Source organism: Bemisia tabaci, chromosome 1, assembly GCF_918797505.1.
Source record: "Bemisia tabaci chromosome 1, PGI_BMITA_v3".
Lineage (NCBI taxonomy): Eukaryota > Metazoa > Arthropoda > Insecta > Hemiptera > Aleyrodidae > Bemisia > Bemisia tabaci.
In genome coordinates, this window is record NC_092793.1 from 28,436,785 (window position 1) to 28,451,833 (window position 15,049).

The 15,049-nt window shown below is 37.8% G+C and overlaps 1 protein-coding gene across 3 annotated transcripts in view; it reads left to right on the forward strand.

Moving 5' to 3' along the window:
* The window catches only part of PICK1 (protein interacting with PRKCA 1), a 77,495-nt gene that overhangs the window by 6,845 nt on the left and 55,601 nt on the right, over window positions 1-15,049 (forward strand). For 2 of the 3 annotated variants that reach the window (XM_019057258.2, XM_019057257.2), the window contains 7 exons: window positions 711-840; window positions 1,555-1,698; window positions 2,671-2,804; window positions 3,238-3,431; window positions 4,244-4,377; window positions 4,893-5,011; window positions 6,274-8,138. In XM_019057258.2, the coding sequence (XP_018912803.2) occupies window positions 711-840; window positions 1,555-1,698; window positions 2,671-2,804; window positions 3,238-3,431; window positions 4,244-4,377; window positions 4,893-5,011; window positions 6,274-6,852 (1,434 nt within the window). In that variant the 3' untranslated portion in view covers window positions 6,853-8,138. Of the gene's footprint in view, window positions 1-710; window positions 841-1,554; window positions 1,699-2,670; window positions 2,805-3,237; window positions 3,432-4,243; window positions 4,378-4,892; window positions 5,012-6,273; window positions 10,615-15,049 lie in introns of those variants that run through there. The other variant, XM_072299354.1, reaches the window with a different exon arrangement.

Here is a 15,049-nt window from a genome sequence, read left to right on the forward strand (position 1 = left end):
CATTAGATTATCATTTGATGATTTCTGCTCCCATAGAACAGCTGTTTTTTTGTTGTTTTTTCCCCTTATTTGCAAGAAAACTCATCTGAGGGCATGGCTTACCGGTCACTGGTTACAGCAGATAAGCTGTTGCTGGTCTGATTTGTTTTTTTTTAAAGGAAGAGCAGCATAACATGCTTCTGGTTTGTTTTATGGCTACTCTGGAATGCCCTAAACGCTTTGGGGGTAGACAACACACAGAGAGAAAAAACAACACAGGAAACTCGTTTCCGTTGAGGCCTCGAAAGCCGTCTGGATCGAGCCTTCAAGGTTTGTCTGGAAAAGGAGACAAGAGATGAAAAAAGCGTTTTTTGTAGGGGAAAGTGGCCAGATGGTCACTCCGCAAACTCCTTAACTAACCTCATGATGAAAGAAGGGAGAGGAAATCCCTTAAAAGGAGTGGAAACAGCCCTTCTGTGATAGGTCAAAAGTGAAAAATTTCAAAACTTCAGTAATTTTGGCCTTCTACTTGCATGACATTGCTGCTGAGTTAGTTGGTGTAAAATAGTAAATTTAATCTTTTAGCCACTATAATTCTCACTTACCAGCATTAGCAATTTCTTTCAGGAAAGTCTTCAAATTGTTTTTCACTTCATCGTAGATCTTAAATTCGTATTTTGTCTCTTTTTTTCCTGTCTTTTTTAATTCTACAAAACATTTTCTTCCTACAGGATGAGGTAAGTATCAAGTACAATAAACTGCATGCAGACCCTCAACAAGGGAAAACTCTGGATATAGTACTGAAGAAAGTGAAACATCGATTAGTAGAAAATATGAGCACCACAACTGCTGATGCATTAGGTAAAGACTGTTCTGTCACTCTTGCAATATTAGTAGTGTTAGTGCCATGCTCATCTGAAAAATAAGTTCTCTTATTTTATATCTTCCAGATTGAATGAGATAAATCAAATCCCTACTAAGGTATAAGCGTGTATTGAAGCTGAGAGTTTGCCTAACACGTCAGGATTAGAGCAGTGATTTAAAGATTTTTGAATCTGATTGCAATTTATGTTTGATTAATCGCACAACTCTAGTCAGGATTTTTTTCGCAGTGATAAAGCTGTTTTAGGTGATTTGAGAGAGAATGAAAAGAATAGCTTCCTTAAGCTTCCACAGTTGCTTTACTTCAGTTGGCTAGGGTATATACTTTTCGATCTTCTCTCAATACTCAGCAGCTACAGTGGCATTAGAAGAGCCCAAAATATCTATCAGATGTACAATGCTCTGCTTCTTCTCCAGAAGAATCATATCAGGCCTATTATGTGGGACGGTCTTGCCACCATACTGATTTTTCCTCTTCTTTTTATCTTGGAATAGGGAGCTTTTCCTGACATTTAACTGACTGGCCACTAGCCTGCACTAGCCAAATTCAGCAATACACTGTTAAGTCGATTGAGAATCATTATCATGATTTTACTGAAAAATTGATTTTCCAAATAAATATTTTTTTCCTCTCTGTTTTATTTCATTCAAACACACTGAAATGTTAAATGTGAATATTCTATTTCTTTTCAGGACTCTCAAGAGCCATTTTGTGCAATGATACACTAGTCAAAAAGTTAGATGAATTAGAGGCAACAGAACTCATGTACAAAAAATTAGTGGATCATTCTAAGTATGTTTTGAAGTCCTTCTTCAAGTTGCTCCAGGTCTATAAAGGTATTAACATTTTTATGGTACTTACAAATGAGATATGCTCATTAAAACGATGCTTTGCTCCTTTTTGGGGGAAAGTGAGCTTCACAACTTACGTGACCTAACTTGGTCCCTGGTTTTTCTGCACATAATGATTGTTCAGTTCCCCTACTTTACATCGCAAAAGTTTCATATCTGAAAAAATTTTTAAGTGGGGAAGATACATACCAGGAAAAATGAAAAAATTATGATGAGTTGGAAATGTTAACTCAAGTAAACATACATTCATACCAAATCAAAAACTTGCAATAGCTAAACATACGTATTAACAAAAACAAACAAAAACTAAAAATGGGAAATAAGAACCAGTCCGCGAACAGATTAGGCGCAATTTTAGTAAGTGTCTAGTAGAAAAATTCAACTGCTTAAAATCCTAAGCTTTCCATTATTATTGTCAGGTGCTCGGATCGTTTTTAATAAGATAGGAAAATTGGGTAGAAAATCTCTTTACTAATACTGTGATGCCTAAATACATGGTGAGAGTCATGTGTTGTGGCCGTATGTTCTCTCCCCTTTTCCGTATGGGCAAAACTGATATTACTTTGTGATCAGTCCATATTGATAATATAGAATTCTGCATTGAGGGTCAAATTAGATTTGAGCCCTCTGCAGGAACCACATTACTGTGTGAAAGTGCTATTTCAAACCATCATCAACAAATAGTAAAATGTCTAACTGCTCCAGAAAATATCAAAATTTTAACCAACAACCAGTTAAGGCTGTAACATTTTGTAAATATAACGAACAAACAGAGGCCTCTATTAAATTCTATAATACAGGTTACGGGGCATCCCTGTACATCTAACCTTCTAATCGGACAACTAATTAAAATCTTTTGAAGGTTTGCTCAGTCCTACAAATTTCTGTCTGTCCTCAGTTAACTCAATGCCAAAAATGTACTAATTGCAATTTTTGTTTTAATTTTCTGCCGGACAGCATTCGGTGATGCTTTTGCAGCGATTGGTGTCAGAGAACCCCAACCTCGAGCCAGTGAGACTTTCCGTCAATTTGGAGACTGTCACAGACAAATGGAAAAATTTGGAATCACTACCCTGAAAGCTTTAAAACCAGTAAGATTATCATGCCTATAACATAGGTCTTACTTATGCCTATTGCTGTCTACCTCTTTAGTTCGTACAACATTTAAGTTTCAGTAGTTTTAATTCACTGTCATTCCTCATATACTAGATAATATTTATCAACCGAATTTCTTGTTACTTTCAGATACTTTGGAGAAGTTTTTCGTTTAAAGTAAACCTTCACAGAAAATAAATATTTTAAAATTAAACAGACATCGTCAATATTTGAATTTGATTTAATTTATATTTAACAAGACACAGATTGATAATGCTGTGAAGGGTATCAACAGAAACTTCAAAAATGCATATCACGATTTACATGAATAACTTTGAAAGACTTGCTTTACCTTGGGAATTGTATTATAATTTGTCCTAGCAGACACGCAGCTCTGAAAAAGTATATCCATATTATTCTGTATTACAGATTCTTAATGACTTGGGGACTTACTTAAACAAAGCGATTCCTGACACAAAATTAACAATCCGCAAGTATGCTGATGCAAAATTTGAATATTTGTCCTATTGTTTGAAAGTCAAGGAAATGGACGATGAAGAGCATGGCTATTCTGTGCTGCAAGAGCCTCTATACCGCGTTGAAACTGGAAATTATGAATACAGGTAATCTCTTCTAGAATATCAAATTTAAACTCCTTCTTTTTGTAGGCTCTCAAGTATCAAAACTTACATGCTTAAAATTAATATTAAAACGTTCATTGTCAATGAATTTTTGTGTATTGTTCCTGTTCGACCAGAACAACATGTAAGAAAATAATGAAACGGAAATGCTTAAAACCATAGTTACCAGCAATTGCCATACTGCTGGCTCTTTTTACAGGCAGTGTGATTAAAAACCTAAAATGTCAGGTAATTTGAAACAACCAGAATAAATTGAAGAGTGGCTGAGACATTAGTAAGAAGTCAGGAAATTCGAATTTGAACACGCATACGGTAAGCATCATAAGCTGGTCGATAATGCTCTCTGTTACTGATAGTGAGTGTAAGCGCTTACTTAGTCCTGATGAAAGGGCAAGAATTGGGGATGTAAAAGCCACTAAAAAGAGTTCCTAAAAATACCGTTTGGCACCAGTTGACAAAAGTCAACAACTTGATTAAAAAAATGAATAAATGAAAGTTAAAAGTTCAATAGCAGGAGAGGAAAAGAAATCAATGATTTAAGTTCAATATACACTAGAAAAGCTATATTTGCCATCAAGACACCAGAAAAGCTATTTTTGCCATCAAAGAGTTCGACAATATCCTAATTTCTTTCGAAATGCCGAACGGCATCCTTGCCGATTAATATTATACCTTTGTTATGTTGGCTAATTTTTAATTCAAGAAAAGTATAGAATAAGTACCCTTGCTCATTGTAGTTGTTTAATTTTGCAGCTGTTTCTAATGACAAATTTTAACTCTTTGAAAATTTGCAGGCTCATTTTACACTGCCGACAAGAAGCTCGAAGTCGCTTTGCCCAGCTAAGGTCAGATGTTCTAGTTAAAATGGAGCTATTAGACAACAAGCATGTTCAAGATGTTGTGTGGCAACTTCAGCGTTTTGTTTCAGGTAAAAGAAAAATCTTCATGCCCATGATGAGAATTTTTTTGTACAAAGGCTGTCCGAAAAAGACTGAGAAGCAGTCTCTTTTCTAGGAAACTTAAAGAAATCAGAATGCAGTTTATGGAAATCTGTAGTTTACTTATTTATGCCCAGAAAAGCGGGTAAAAACGTCATTTTCGGCAGTTTTCCGACAATACCAGAGAAGGCAGAAGGCGGATTTTATGGGGAACATATAATACGGATTCAGCAACCAAAAATACATAAGAATCGTTGTTAACCTCTTCTGACTTCTTTCTCACATGAGAACACATCTTCTTTCTCACATTTCTTTCCTTTTGAGATCTTTTAGATGATTTATTGAGATCGATTGAGATATATAACATTTATTTATTTTAGTCATCTTTACTTAAATATTCTAGAGCGTTCCTTTCCAATTTTTCAGGTTTAGCTCAACTCCATTCAACCTAGTGTATAAGCATTATTATTTAGAGTCTCTAAAATCTTCGTCTTTCATTTTCCAGGTTTAGCATCATTTCATTCAAATGTCTATGAATTACTGAAAGGCAATAAGCTTTTTCCAATAGAGACAGATCTTGCTCAATCGGCATTCCAGTACAAGTCAACAGGTCCTGTCCTCCAGGTATGAATGCATTCAAACATTTGCTTTGTTAATGTCTAAAGCAATCAAGGACATGGCTGCAAAAACCACACAACACAACATACCTACATTTTTCAGAAACTATCCTTTCTTCATCTACAGCAAAGTTTTGTTTTTGAAATATTGCACTCTTTTTTTATTTTACTTCGGTTTTAATTATCTTTTTTTTTTTTTTTTTTTTTCAAAAAAACTGAAGATAATTTTGTGACTGTATCCTTTTTACAAATCGTGTGTCTGTTATGCTGTTAACTTAAAAGCAAGGCAGGCAACTTACAAAAAAATAACGCCCTTTCAGAATTACAATCGTTAATATTACAAAGCCACTTCTACTGTTTCTACAAAATTTATACACTAAATTATACACAAACTATAATATATAATTACTTAGTTCTATATAATTCTAATAATGAGCCTGTTGCAAACTTTTGCTAGAGCAAAAATAAGAATTGACTCTTACAGTACATGACTCAAAAATCACGATGAATGCATCGGCAAAGTCTAAAATGAACTCTTAACTTCACAATCTGCGCAAGAAAATTGTTTTTTTTTAGCTTCCCGCCTCAAAAACGATACTACAGCACAGGTGAAAATTTTGTAAGAGGATTTGTCTCATCCAAAGCTTCCGAACTGGGCTGCTACACAATATTCAAGATGGTCGATGCCGACCCTTCAAAAAACACGAGACGAGACTGAATTTTATAAACTTGCGTGTTTACATATTTACATTTCCCTTGCTTTGATAGAGATCATGGTGCTTCATCACCATTTACGCGCAGATGCGTCAGCCATCTATTGTGCACTTGGCGCGCAAGGGTTGTATGGAATGACTCCTCTTACAAAATGCTCACCTGTGCTGTATTATCGTTTTTGAAGCGGGAAGCTTAAACATAAACAAATTTCTTTCGCATATTGTGAAGTTAGGAGTGCATTTCAGACTTTGCGAATGCGCCCATCGTAATTTTTAAGTCATTTTCTGCAAGAATCAATTCTGATTTTTGCTCTAGCAAAAGTTTGCAACAGGCCCATTGTCATTCAAATTGCCCTCAAACTACCAGTTAAAATGACTCAAGATGCAGTGAAGATCATAATGTTGATGAAACGTAGCGATGAAGTGAATAAATTCATCATGCAGTTCATATGTCAAAACTATCGGTTCAATAGCCATCGAACTCACCTACGGGCTTTTTCACTTAACGAAAAGTAAAGTAATAGGTAACACATTTTTTCTTGATTTGGTTTTTTAGGATGATGAGGATGCTGATGATGATGAGCCAGTCCAGGCAATGGAAGCAACAGAAAACAATGTTGGGCAGCTGTCTCCTTCTAAAGTGGATCCAAATTACATCACGCCAGGTCACACACACACAACTTCTCAGAATGAAAGCCAAATAACCTCAACTAACAACATTCATGAACTAATCTCCACTAACCAAACTTATGATAATTCTCAAAGCCTCAATGACCTGATTTTGAATTCAGAAAATTCTAACTTGCTGGGTGCCTCTTTGCAAACTGACCTCAGTTCCTTCCAAAACCTGAAAAGTTCATCTGTTGGTCAGCAATTGTCGGGTAGTGATTCGTTCGATTTATTAATGAATAGTAATCAAGATCTGGTCAATGTCCAAAGTGTGTCATCAAGTTTGCAGAATCTGACAAGTGATTTAAATAACCTGTCAGAAAATTTAGATAGCTTGATTCAGAATCAGTTGATACCTGGGGTGAGTGAGATTCAATCAGGGCCCTCAAACGAATCAATAGAAAATGTGTTGAGCAAGCCAAGTGTCAATGGAGCAGAAAAAAATGTTGACTACCTTTTGGATTAAGTGCACTGACTTCCACCATATAATCAAAATTTAAAAAAAATTATTTTTCATAACAGAAGGTTTGCGTTTTAATCATGAAACCCTTTGAACTTCCTAAGACTCTGGACTGGTTTTCAACTAGTTCTTGATTTAATTTTATTATGTAGTAAGAATTTTATGAAGTCGTCAGTTTCAGTTGTAAAGTACAAATTGGAACTGAAGCCATCCTATTTATAGACAATGTGTGTTGCAACATGTAAATATTTAAAAGGAGCTTTAAGTTGATTCTCAACCAAAGGCTGTCTTTCTATTCTAATTTGAAATTTTTAAGTGTGAAATTTGATCTAATGTAAAAATATTCGTCGCATAGAATGACGCATATCAGCGTCAGCCATAGTTATAAAATGAGTTTTTTGTCATCTTTTCTTCAAGTTTCATTTTGATAGAATGCTATTTTCACCCTGTTAAATGGGTATTTGGAGACATCATAATGCCCTGTTGCAATTTGAACCTGGCAGGAAATTCTGAAGCGACTGTGATTGCTTTAAAGTAGGCACCCAGTCATAATGGACCACTTGACAAGGTACAAATATAAGCTTTCTGATACATGTTCCTTAACCAGAATTTCACATAGAACATGATTCCTTGTATCGAAAATTCCTTAAATCAACTCCTAACTGAAATATTAACGTTTTTATTTTACATTGGCTACGGGAAATTTGAACTGCCCGGTCACAAGAAATGCAATTCGGCGGACTTTGTAATCAAGTAATATTCTTTCCCTGCTGTGTGTTGTTTAAAGTTCTAAAATTTCATTTTGCAATTTTTAGATTTTAATTTGTGCCACAGCTGAACCAAAGCAACGAAATTGAAGTTGTCATATTATCTTATCACAGAGACTGTTATGGTAATGTTTTGTGCGCATGTAGACCATTACCTTTTCATGATGGGGAGGTTTGAATGCAAGCATCAAGAAACATTAAATATCTTGGTTAGGAGTTAATTTCAGTAATTTTCGAATTGCGTTTTATGTGAAATTTTATTAAGAAACATATATCAAAATGCTTACTTCATATCTTGTCTTCATTATCTTGTTCTGAGTTCCATTCTTTTAATGAACTCAATCATCAAAAAAATCAAATTTCAACGTCATGAACCTTTCTTAACCTAAGAGATGCTTGCAAAAGGGGTAAACTAACTCTTGCATGTGTGCGGTGGATGGTTTTTTTTTTTTCTTGCATAACCTGTTGTAGAACTTGATGCGAGCATGATTTAAACCGAATTAAATGTTTTTAAGACCTCTCAAATTTTATGCTGTACTTTTTTCTTTTTCTTTTTAATCGCCAAAAAGAAAATCATCGATTATGAAAATTCATGTGATGTGTGGAAGGACTCTCAATACAAATCTTGAAGCGCAAATCAAAACTTCAGGTTAAAATATTTCAAAGGATTGCTCTACCTAAAGAAATTTCAAGAATTGGAATTTTTCAAGAATTTCAAGATTTTACCAATTTTGATGTATCTGTCATCAAACAGATTATTTGTTTCTATACTTGGTAGTAGCAGTACTTCAAGTTCTGTAACATACTTAATCAGAAAACCGAACCTCTTTCCTCCCCTCCTTCGCAAAAGTTGCGAAAAGTTACCTACATCAAAATGGTCTCTTCTGTTGAGAATGAAAGGAGAAAAAGCAAAACTCACAATCAGTCTACGAACAAACATAACTTACATGCGCCAAGGTAAATTTCTTAGGATGACCTTCTCTCAGGGTGTCTACTAAGTATCAGTAAGAACCGGAAAATATCCAGAAATTTGATATCATTAAGAAAATATTAGGAAAATTTGTCATAGATCAGAAAATTCTGAGCGTGTCCAGCATTTTTCAATTGCATGCAGTTTACCATTTGCAAAAATGAAAAATTTGATTCAATTCATTTAACATTTTTGTTTGTAAAATCAAAAAATTTCAGCAGTTTATTGGCGCAAAAAAATCAAGTTTCATTTAGAATATCAAGAAAACATCAGAGAAACCCAATGTGAAATTTTAGTAGACACCCTGTCTACAGAGACAGGTTGTCTCCGGGTGTCTACCATAGCAAAGAGAAGTCATTACAGAACGACTTCTCATACTTATTCCATTTAATTTGCCATTGAATTTGCAAACATTTTCAGGGGGAGCCCCCCTTCCCCCCCCCCCCCCACAGAAAATTCCTAGTTCCGCCCATGTGTGAGGTGTGTCGATCCGAACCCGACGTAATTTTAGGGGAGGATTCACAGCGGCCTGATATGTATCTATCAAGGAAGAGAAGAAGGCGGGGGGATCAAATTTTTTTTAAATATGTAGAAGACCTAGCTGTCATTTAGACCGAGTTACTTAAATTTAGACGCACCGATTAAATCACGACGCGTTTTCGAAAGAAGGAGATTCTTAGAGGATTTTTGAAGTCTGAAGGGGGGGGGGGGGAGCCCGATAAGCGGTCTGGTAGTTTCATCGTTGATTTGTAAGTATTTGCGCTTCATTTTTAGTAGGATCTGGCATGCGGCAAAAATATCGGAGGGGGAGGGCTCACGAACAGATCAACAGCTACAGTGCAGTGGGTGGTCATGCTAGAGAAAGGGGTCTGTTTCGCTATGAACATCCGGCCTCACCTCTGATGGGAGAGACTGAGAAGGAAAATAAACTACGTATTATGTAACATAGGTGCAAGCGGCACGCGTTTTCAGTTCTAGGAGACCGGCCCGGGTTGAGCGGGAAAGGGCCAGACCTAAGGCCGGACTCTTCGGCGCCTTGCCGACGCCAAACAGATCAAATCATGTTACAATCTGTTGAAACTTCGCGCGCGCTGATCAGCCAATCAGAGGAGTGCGTAGCGCGTCACTTGCAAAAAAGTGCACCGACCGGGCGGGCGTCACTTTTCCGTAAAGTAAAGTCGTGTGCCCGAGGCGTTGCTGTTGCTACCCCGCGGTGAATCGGAACCGGTCATTGCTAGCTCCCAAGAAAGTAATTAGTGTACCAGAGCATTCTTTTTGATCAATGTGCCTTAATTATCGTATCTCGCGAAAGCTCCTGAGTGTCTGCGAGAACAGTCGTGAGTAATTCGTAGCGTGAACCGGAATCTCGCCCGCGGCAAGTGCAGTGCAAGTTGAGTCGGCCATTGTTCGAACTTGTTGATTCGGTGTTTCGCACCTCGTGCCTCGTGGTACCCGAGACCCCTCACGAGTCACGATGTTGTGCCGGCGAGTGATCGGATCGCAATTGATATTCTCTAGACTTTCGTCGTTAATTAATAGTGTGAATTGACGATTTCCGCATTATTATCGTGTCTCGCCTGAACTTCTCGGTTTACTCGAGAACTGTCGTGTGTGTTTCGTTGTTAAAATCGAAATTTAGCCCGTGGAAACTGACCATTCTTTCGGAACTTGACTCGCACTCGTGGGTCCTCAGCCTTTTTTTGAGAGTGTAATTGATATTCCATTGACTTTCGTCGTTCCATTAAAAGTGTGAATCGCTGATTCACAGGATTCACTAGTGCGGTTTTCGGTTTCGGGTGAACTTGGTCGAACGAATTGTTTGGTGAACTCGTGTCGCGGTATTCGACATTATTGTCCAAGTGTGTGCTAGCGATTTCTATTCCGAAGTGATCAAAATTCCGGTATCAGTTGGCGTGATTCGCGGCTCTTTTTCAATTCTCAGAAGATTGATTCGATCGAGTGTTTCCATCTTTTATTGCTGGAAGGGTGTCTGAAACTTTCCCTCACTGCTGTCGTTGGTTCCGGATCAAGGTTTGCAGTATCTATTTTTTCTTTAAATTTTGCCCAGATAAGGTGTCATTCATCGTGAATTTGTATCTTAAATGCTTGTCAGGGTCTGTCAACACTCTAGTTTTACAGGACTTCTTTTTCAGGTTTTCAACTCACATTCAACAGTTATCAACTGAAATAAAATTTCAGTCTAACGACTTGCCTCTGACTCTTAGACAAGTCATTAAGGTGATTTTTCACTGTTTCTAGTGCGATACATTTCATTGAATGAGTGTAAAGTCTCGGCAGTTTTTGAATTTATACTGAAGAAAGAATGTTAGTCCCTGCGCATTAGCCCGAAGATTCATTCTGAGCCCAAATATGGGCAAAATTCAGAGAGATGAAAGCAGGATCCATTTCGGGGAAAAACGCAGCATTTGATTTAGATACCTATTTATTTCTGTATCGATTGCGATGTTTATTGCCGAAAGGAATCTTGTCTTCATGTGTGTCGCGTTATCCTGTTTTTGTTCAGATTGATTCCTGAGGCTCATGTGCAGAGGCTATCAATTTTTTTGGCTGGAAATTTTGGAGATGTAGAGATTTCATATTCAATTGATGCGATATATTGCATGCCCGTTCGACTTCGCTATAATCTATGACAAATTACCTGCAAAATATTATCATATGGTTATCTTATTACCTATCTGTACTTGACCTCTTAATTTTCTCAACATGAATTCAGTACCTATGTCTAGATGTAGTTAAGTGTAGAATGGTGTACCTTCAATGACGAAGTATCTTTCCTTCTCCACTAACATTCTGTAGTCCCCAGAATAATCTTGACGAGCCTCACGGTCTCAGAAAGAGTATTTACTTGAACACATTCTTTAATTTATTTCCTTACTTACCAGATCAGGCGCATACACTGAATTTCCTAGGGAGAACTTCTGTATTACTCCTGAATGAATAGAGAAAATCTAAACTATAATCATGCACCCGTCTTGTCTAGGAAGTTACTAATGAACGAGTATTGGTACCTTTATGAAAGCAAAGGCCCCCTTTTGCAAATGTACAGAATATGCATCTCCTGATTTCCCTAAAGAGTTCCTTTTATCCCTCACCCTTTAGGACTGTGCCATGTTTACTACTTCCACCGTAACAATTAATTTTTTAAAACTCAGCTCCTTCATAAGCAGAAGAGGTAGTGGAACAGTTCCAAGTAAATAACCAGACAAGTTTTATTGTAGCTCGATCATTAACTACGGTAGTATTTGCTACGATTCATGTGTTTAATCCTTAATATTTGAATCCTCATCTTCCCCTCTCTTTTCCCATCTCCTCTCTCTCAAGTCTCAACTCACACCCTCTAATATTTCATGCAAGAGTCAGTTTGTATTTTGATTCAAGGGAGTTTCAAGTCAATTTCCCAGGCAATTCAGATTATAATGTGCTTGAGTAGTTTCTTAGTTATCTCAGAATGAACAATTTTCCAGTCCACAGAGGTTTTTTCGTCCCTTTCAAATGGTTCTAAATTGATCATCACTTTTAAATCATGGTCTGATGAAATTTTCCCTTGTGTTTACGGATATTGCTTCAGACATTTAAGTATGAAATTCCACTCGGATTCATGCGAAGATTACCTGTAGAAATAGTTAATTTTTTTAGCTTGTTAATGGCTCCCCTTCCGCTGACAAGGGCCCTACAGACAAAATTGAAGGGAGAAGTATGGATGAAAGAGAGAGAGAGCAAACTTTCATGCCCCCGTTAAGTGATCTCGGAGAGAAATTTGTCACTTACTTGTAGCTTATGGGTGTCAGGGTAGGTCTGTGCCCCCCCCCCCCCCCCTTCAACCGTACTAGAAATATTATTATCTGTTTCCTCCCAATTAAATACGCAAAACAGACAGTAGCGTCAGAGCTGGTTCATTTTCTTGTTGAGAGTGAAGAAATTTTGAGATATTTTTAAGAATTATTGGCAGAGTTGAATCTTATATTTGCATATACAACCAGAGTCTGCGTGAGAGAAGCCCTTAAATGCACCTGAGAGAGGAACATTCCGAGATTTTCCAATACAGATCCCCCGAATTCCCCTTTTACCGAGCAGAAGCAGACTTCTTAAATATATCGGGGGGGGGGGGGGGGGCACTCTCCAGATAAGAACCCAATATATTTGTTAGACTATCGAGGCAAAGATGTGAGGAGAACCCTTGTAGCCCGGGGGGGGGGGGGGGGGATCAGTTGTTCGGAGATGAAAAAATTTCCAAAGAATGCCCATAATTGACCAAAATCGAGCCTTTACAAGGTTAACTTCTACCTGCTCGCCTCATCCAAATGATGCTCATGAAAATTTTAGATTCCGGTAATTTCCCGGAAATTGTATCGCCTCAAGAAAGTCTTTAGGTCTTTCCTACAAACTCACTTGCGTTTCTATCTCCTCGTCGTTCATCAATTGTGAGGGATGGCTTGCTAGGTCCGAATTGTTTTTAGTCTAGTTAATTACTGCCGTGCTAAGGAGGAACGCTGTATGAGCCTTCCTTCAGAAGTCGCCGTATTTTCTTTAACTAAAAGTTAATTTATTGGAAAAATCGTGAGTTGTTTTCTTCAAAGTTTTCAGACAATTTTGTTTTCAATTCAATCCAGCACACCTAAAAATTTCAAGGAAAAATGTGCATAATTTTGCTCAGAATCACATGTTGTAGTCGGGGAAATTCGGCAACTCTCGAATGTTCATATGGTGTTCCTCCTTAGCACGGCAGACTAGTCCCCTCGCTCAGATAAGGGCCCAACAGACAGAATTGAAGAGAGAAGATGAGCGGTAGCTGAAAGGGGGAAGAGAGAGAGAGCGAACATTCATGCCCTTCCATAGTGAGGAGATAGGTCCGAATTCTGTCGTGAATTTTCGTGCAGGAGTGAGAGTAGTCGAGGAGATAAGAACAGATTGGAAAGGGGGAAAAACCCAACGCTTCGCTCATAGCCCACCCGAGTTCGGTCCGACCGGATGCCAGTTTTGCAGACCAAGAATCTTTTCTAGGAATTCCCCCGGGCTCGGAGGATTTCAGCAAACAGATTCAGATTTTCGGTTCGAGAACCTTAGAAGTCAACTCGTTTGCTCGCCTTCGGCCGATAAGACGTTGTTTTCCTTCCCAAACCCTCTCCCAGTCTCTTCAGAGTTACATAATCCAATTCAATTTTTAGATGACAGGGTGGTCTACGGTTAGGTTTCACCTCTCTTTCAGGCTGCTTCCGTCGTTCTCGTGTCTAGACAGGTCTAGACTTTGTCCGCTGGTGGTTGCCGCCACCCAAGCGTTGGTTGAAAACCTCTCGCCAGATTCCCCCCCCCCCCATCCCCGCCCCTCCTCTTCTTCCTTTCCATATTTTATTCAAACTTGAAATGATTTGATAGTGGATCCAGCAATCGATAATTTTTGAATTCTAGGTACTCGGGAAATCGCTTACTTAAAAAATTTCCTTGCGTAATATCACGCTGTAGTACGTCAGGTATTTGCAGATAAAATTTGACCGCGCAAACCCAGTTTCTTTTTTTTTCATTTAACTCTCTACTTATGTACCTTAGTTGAGAAATTTTTATTATTATTAATTAATTTTAAGCAATTTTAAAGAAGCATTAAGCGAAGTAATTTTGACTCTCAATTTATTTTTACCTCATCGTGTGGAAACTTTCTCATAATTTGCAGAAAGTATTGTCAGCAGATTATTTTTTTCATCTGATCCCCGAGAACAGCTAATGGCCTTTTAATTTAAAGATGTTAGATGACTTTTAATAGTAATCAAATATGTGGTAAGCTCTACTGGATTTTCGAGTGAGAGCCAATTGTGACTTAAGAGTCCGACAACTGTAACCAGAACTAGATTTCACTTCCATGTAATGCAGGAATATTTTTAGGAACATTTAGTTAGCTTAACTTTTTGTAGGTACCGTATGTAAGACTCATATGCCTCCCTCCTCTCTCTTACAGGTAGCCCCTCCCACCAAATTCTACCATTTTCCTCCCGTAGATAGATCGGAGCATGAACTGAGTTCCTTTCCTAAACTTCACATCCTTCTTTAACGAACCCATTAATTTTAATTTTTCCCGTTTCTTACTTAACATACTAAATGTAGTCTTGTCATTGCTTTTTCTCTTCATCTTTTTTATGATCTGTAACAAAACTAACAACTAACTGTCACCTAACAAAATAAATTCAACGTTTCACTCTTACTTTTTGTCTTTAGGTACTACAACAGGTAAGTATGGTAAGTATTTTCTTCTAAGTTTATTTTCTTTTCTTTTCTTAAATCTTGATTTGGTGAATTTGATCCTTCTCCCGTACGTGGGGGAAAGGGACAGGGGACGCGGGAGGGGACACGTGACTGAGGGTGCGTGTGAGGGTGTGAGTGTGTGTGAGAGAGGGGGTGCGTTCACACAGTTCGTCCGATCGTCGGACAATCCGTCGGTTGTTTTTTCCTCGGAAAA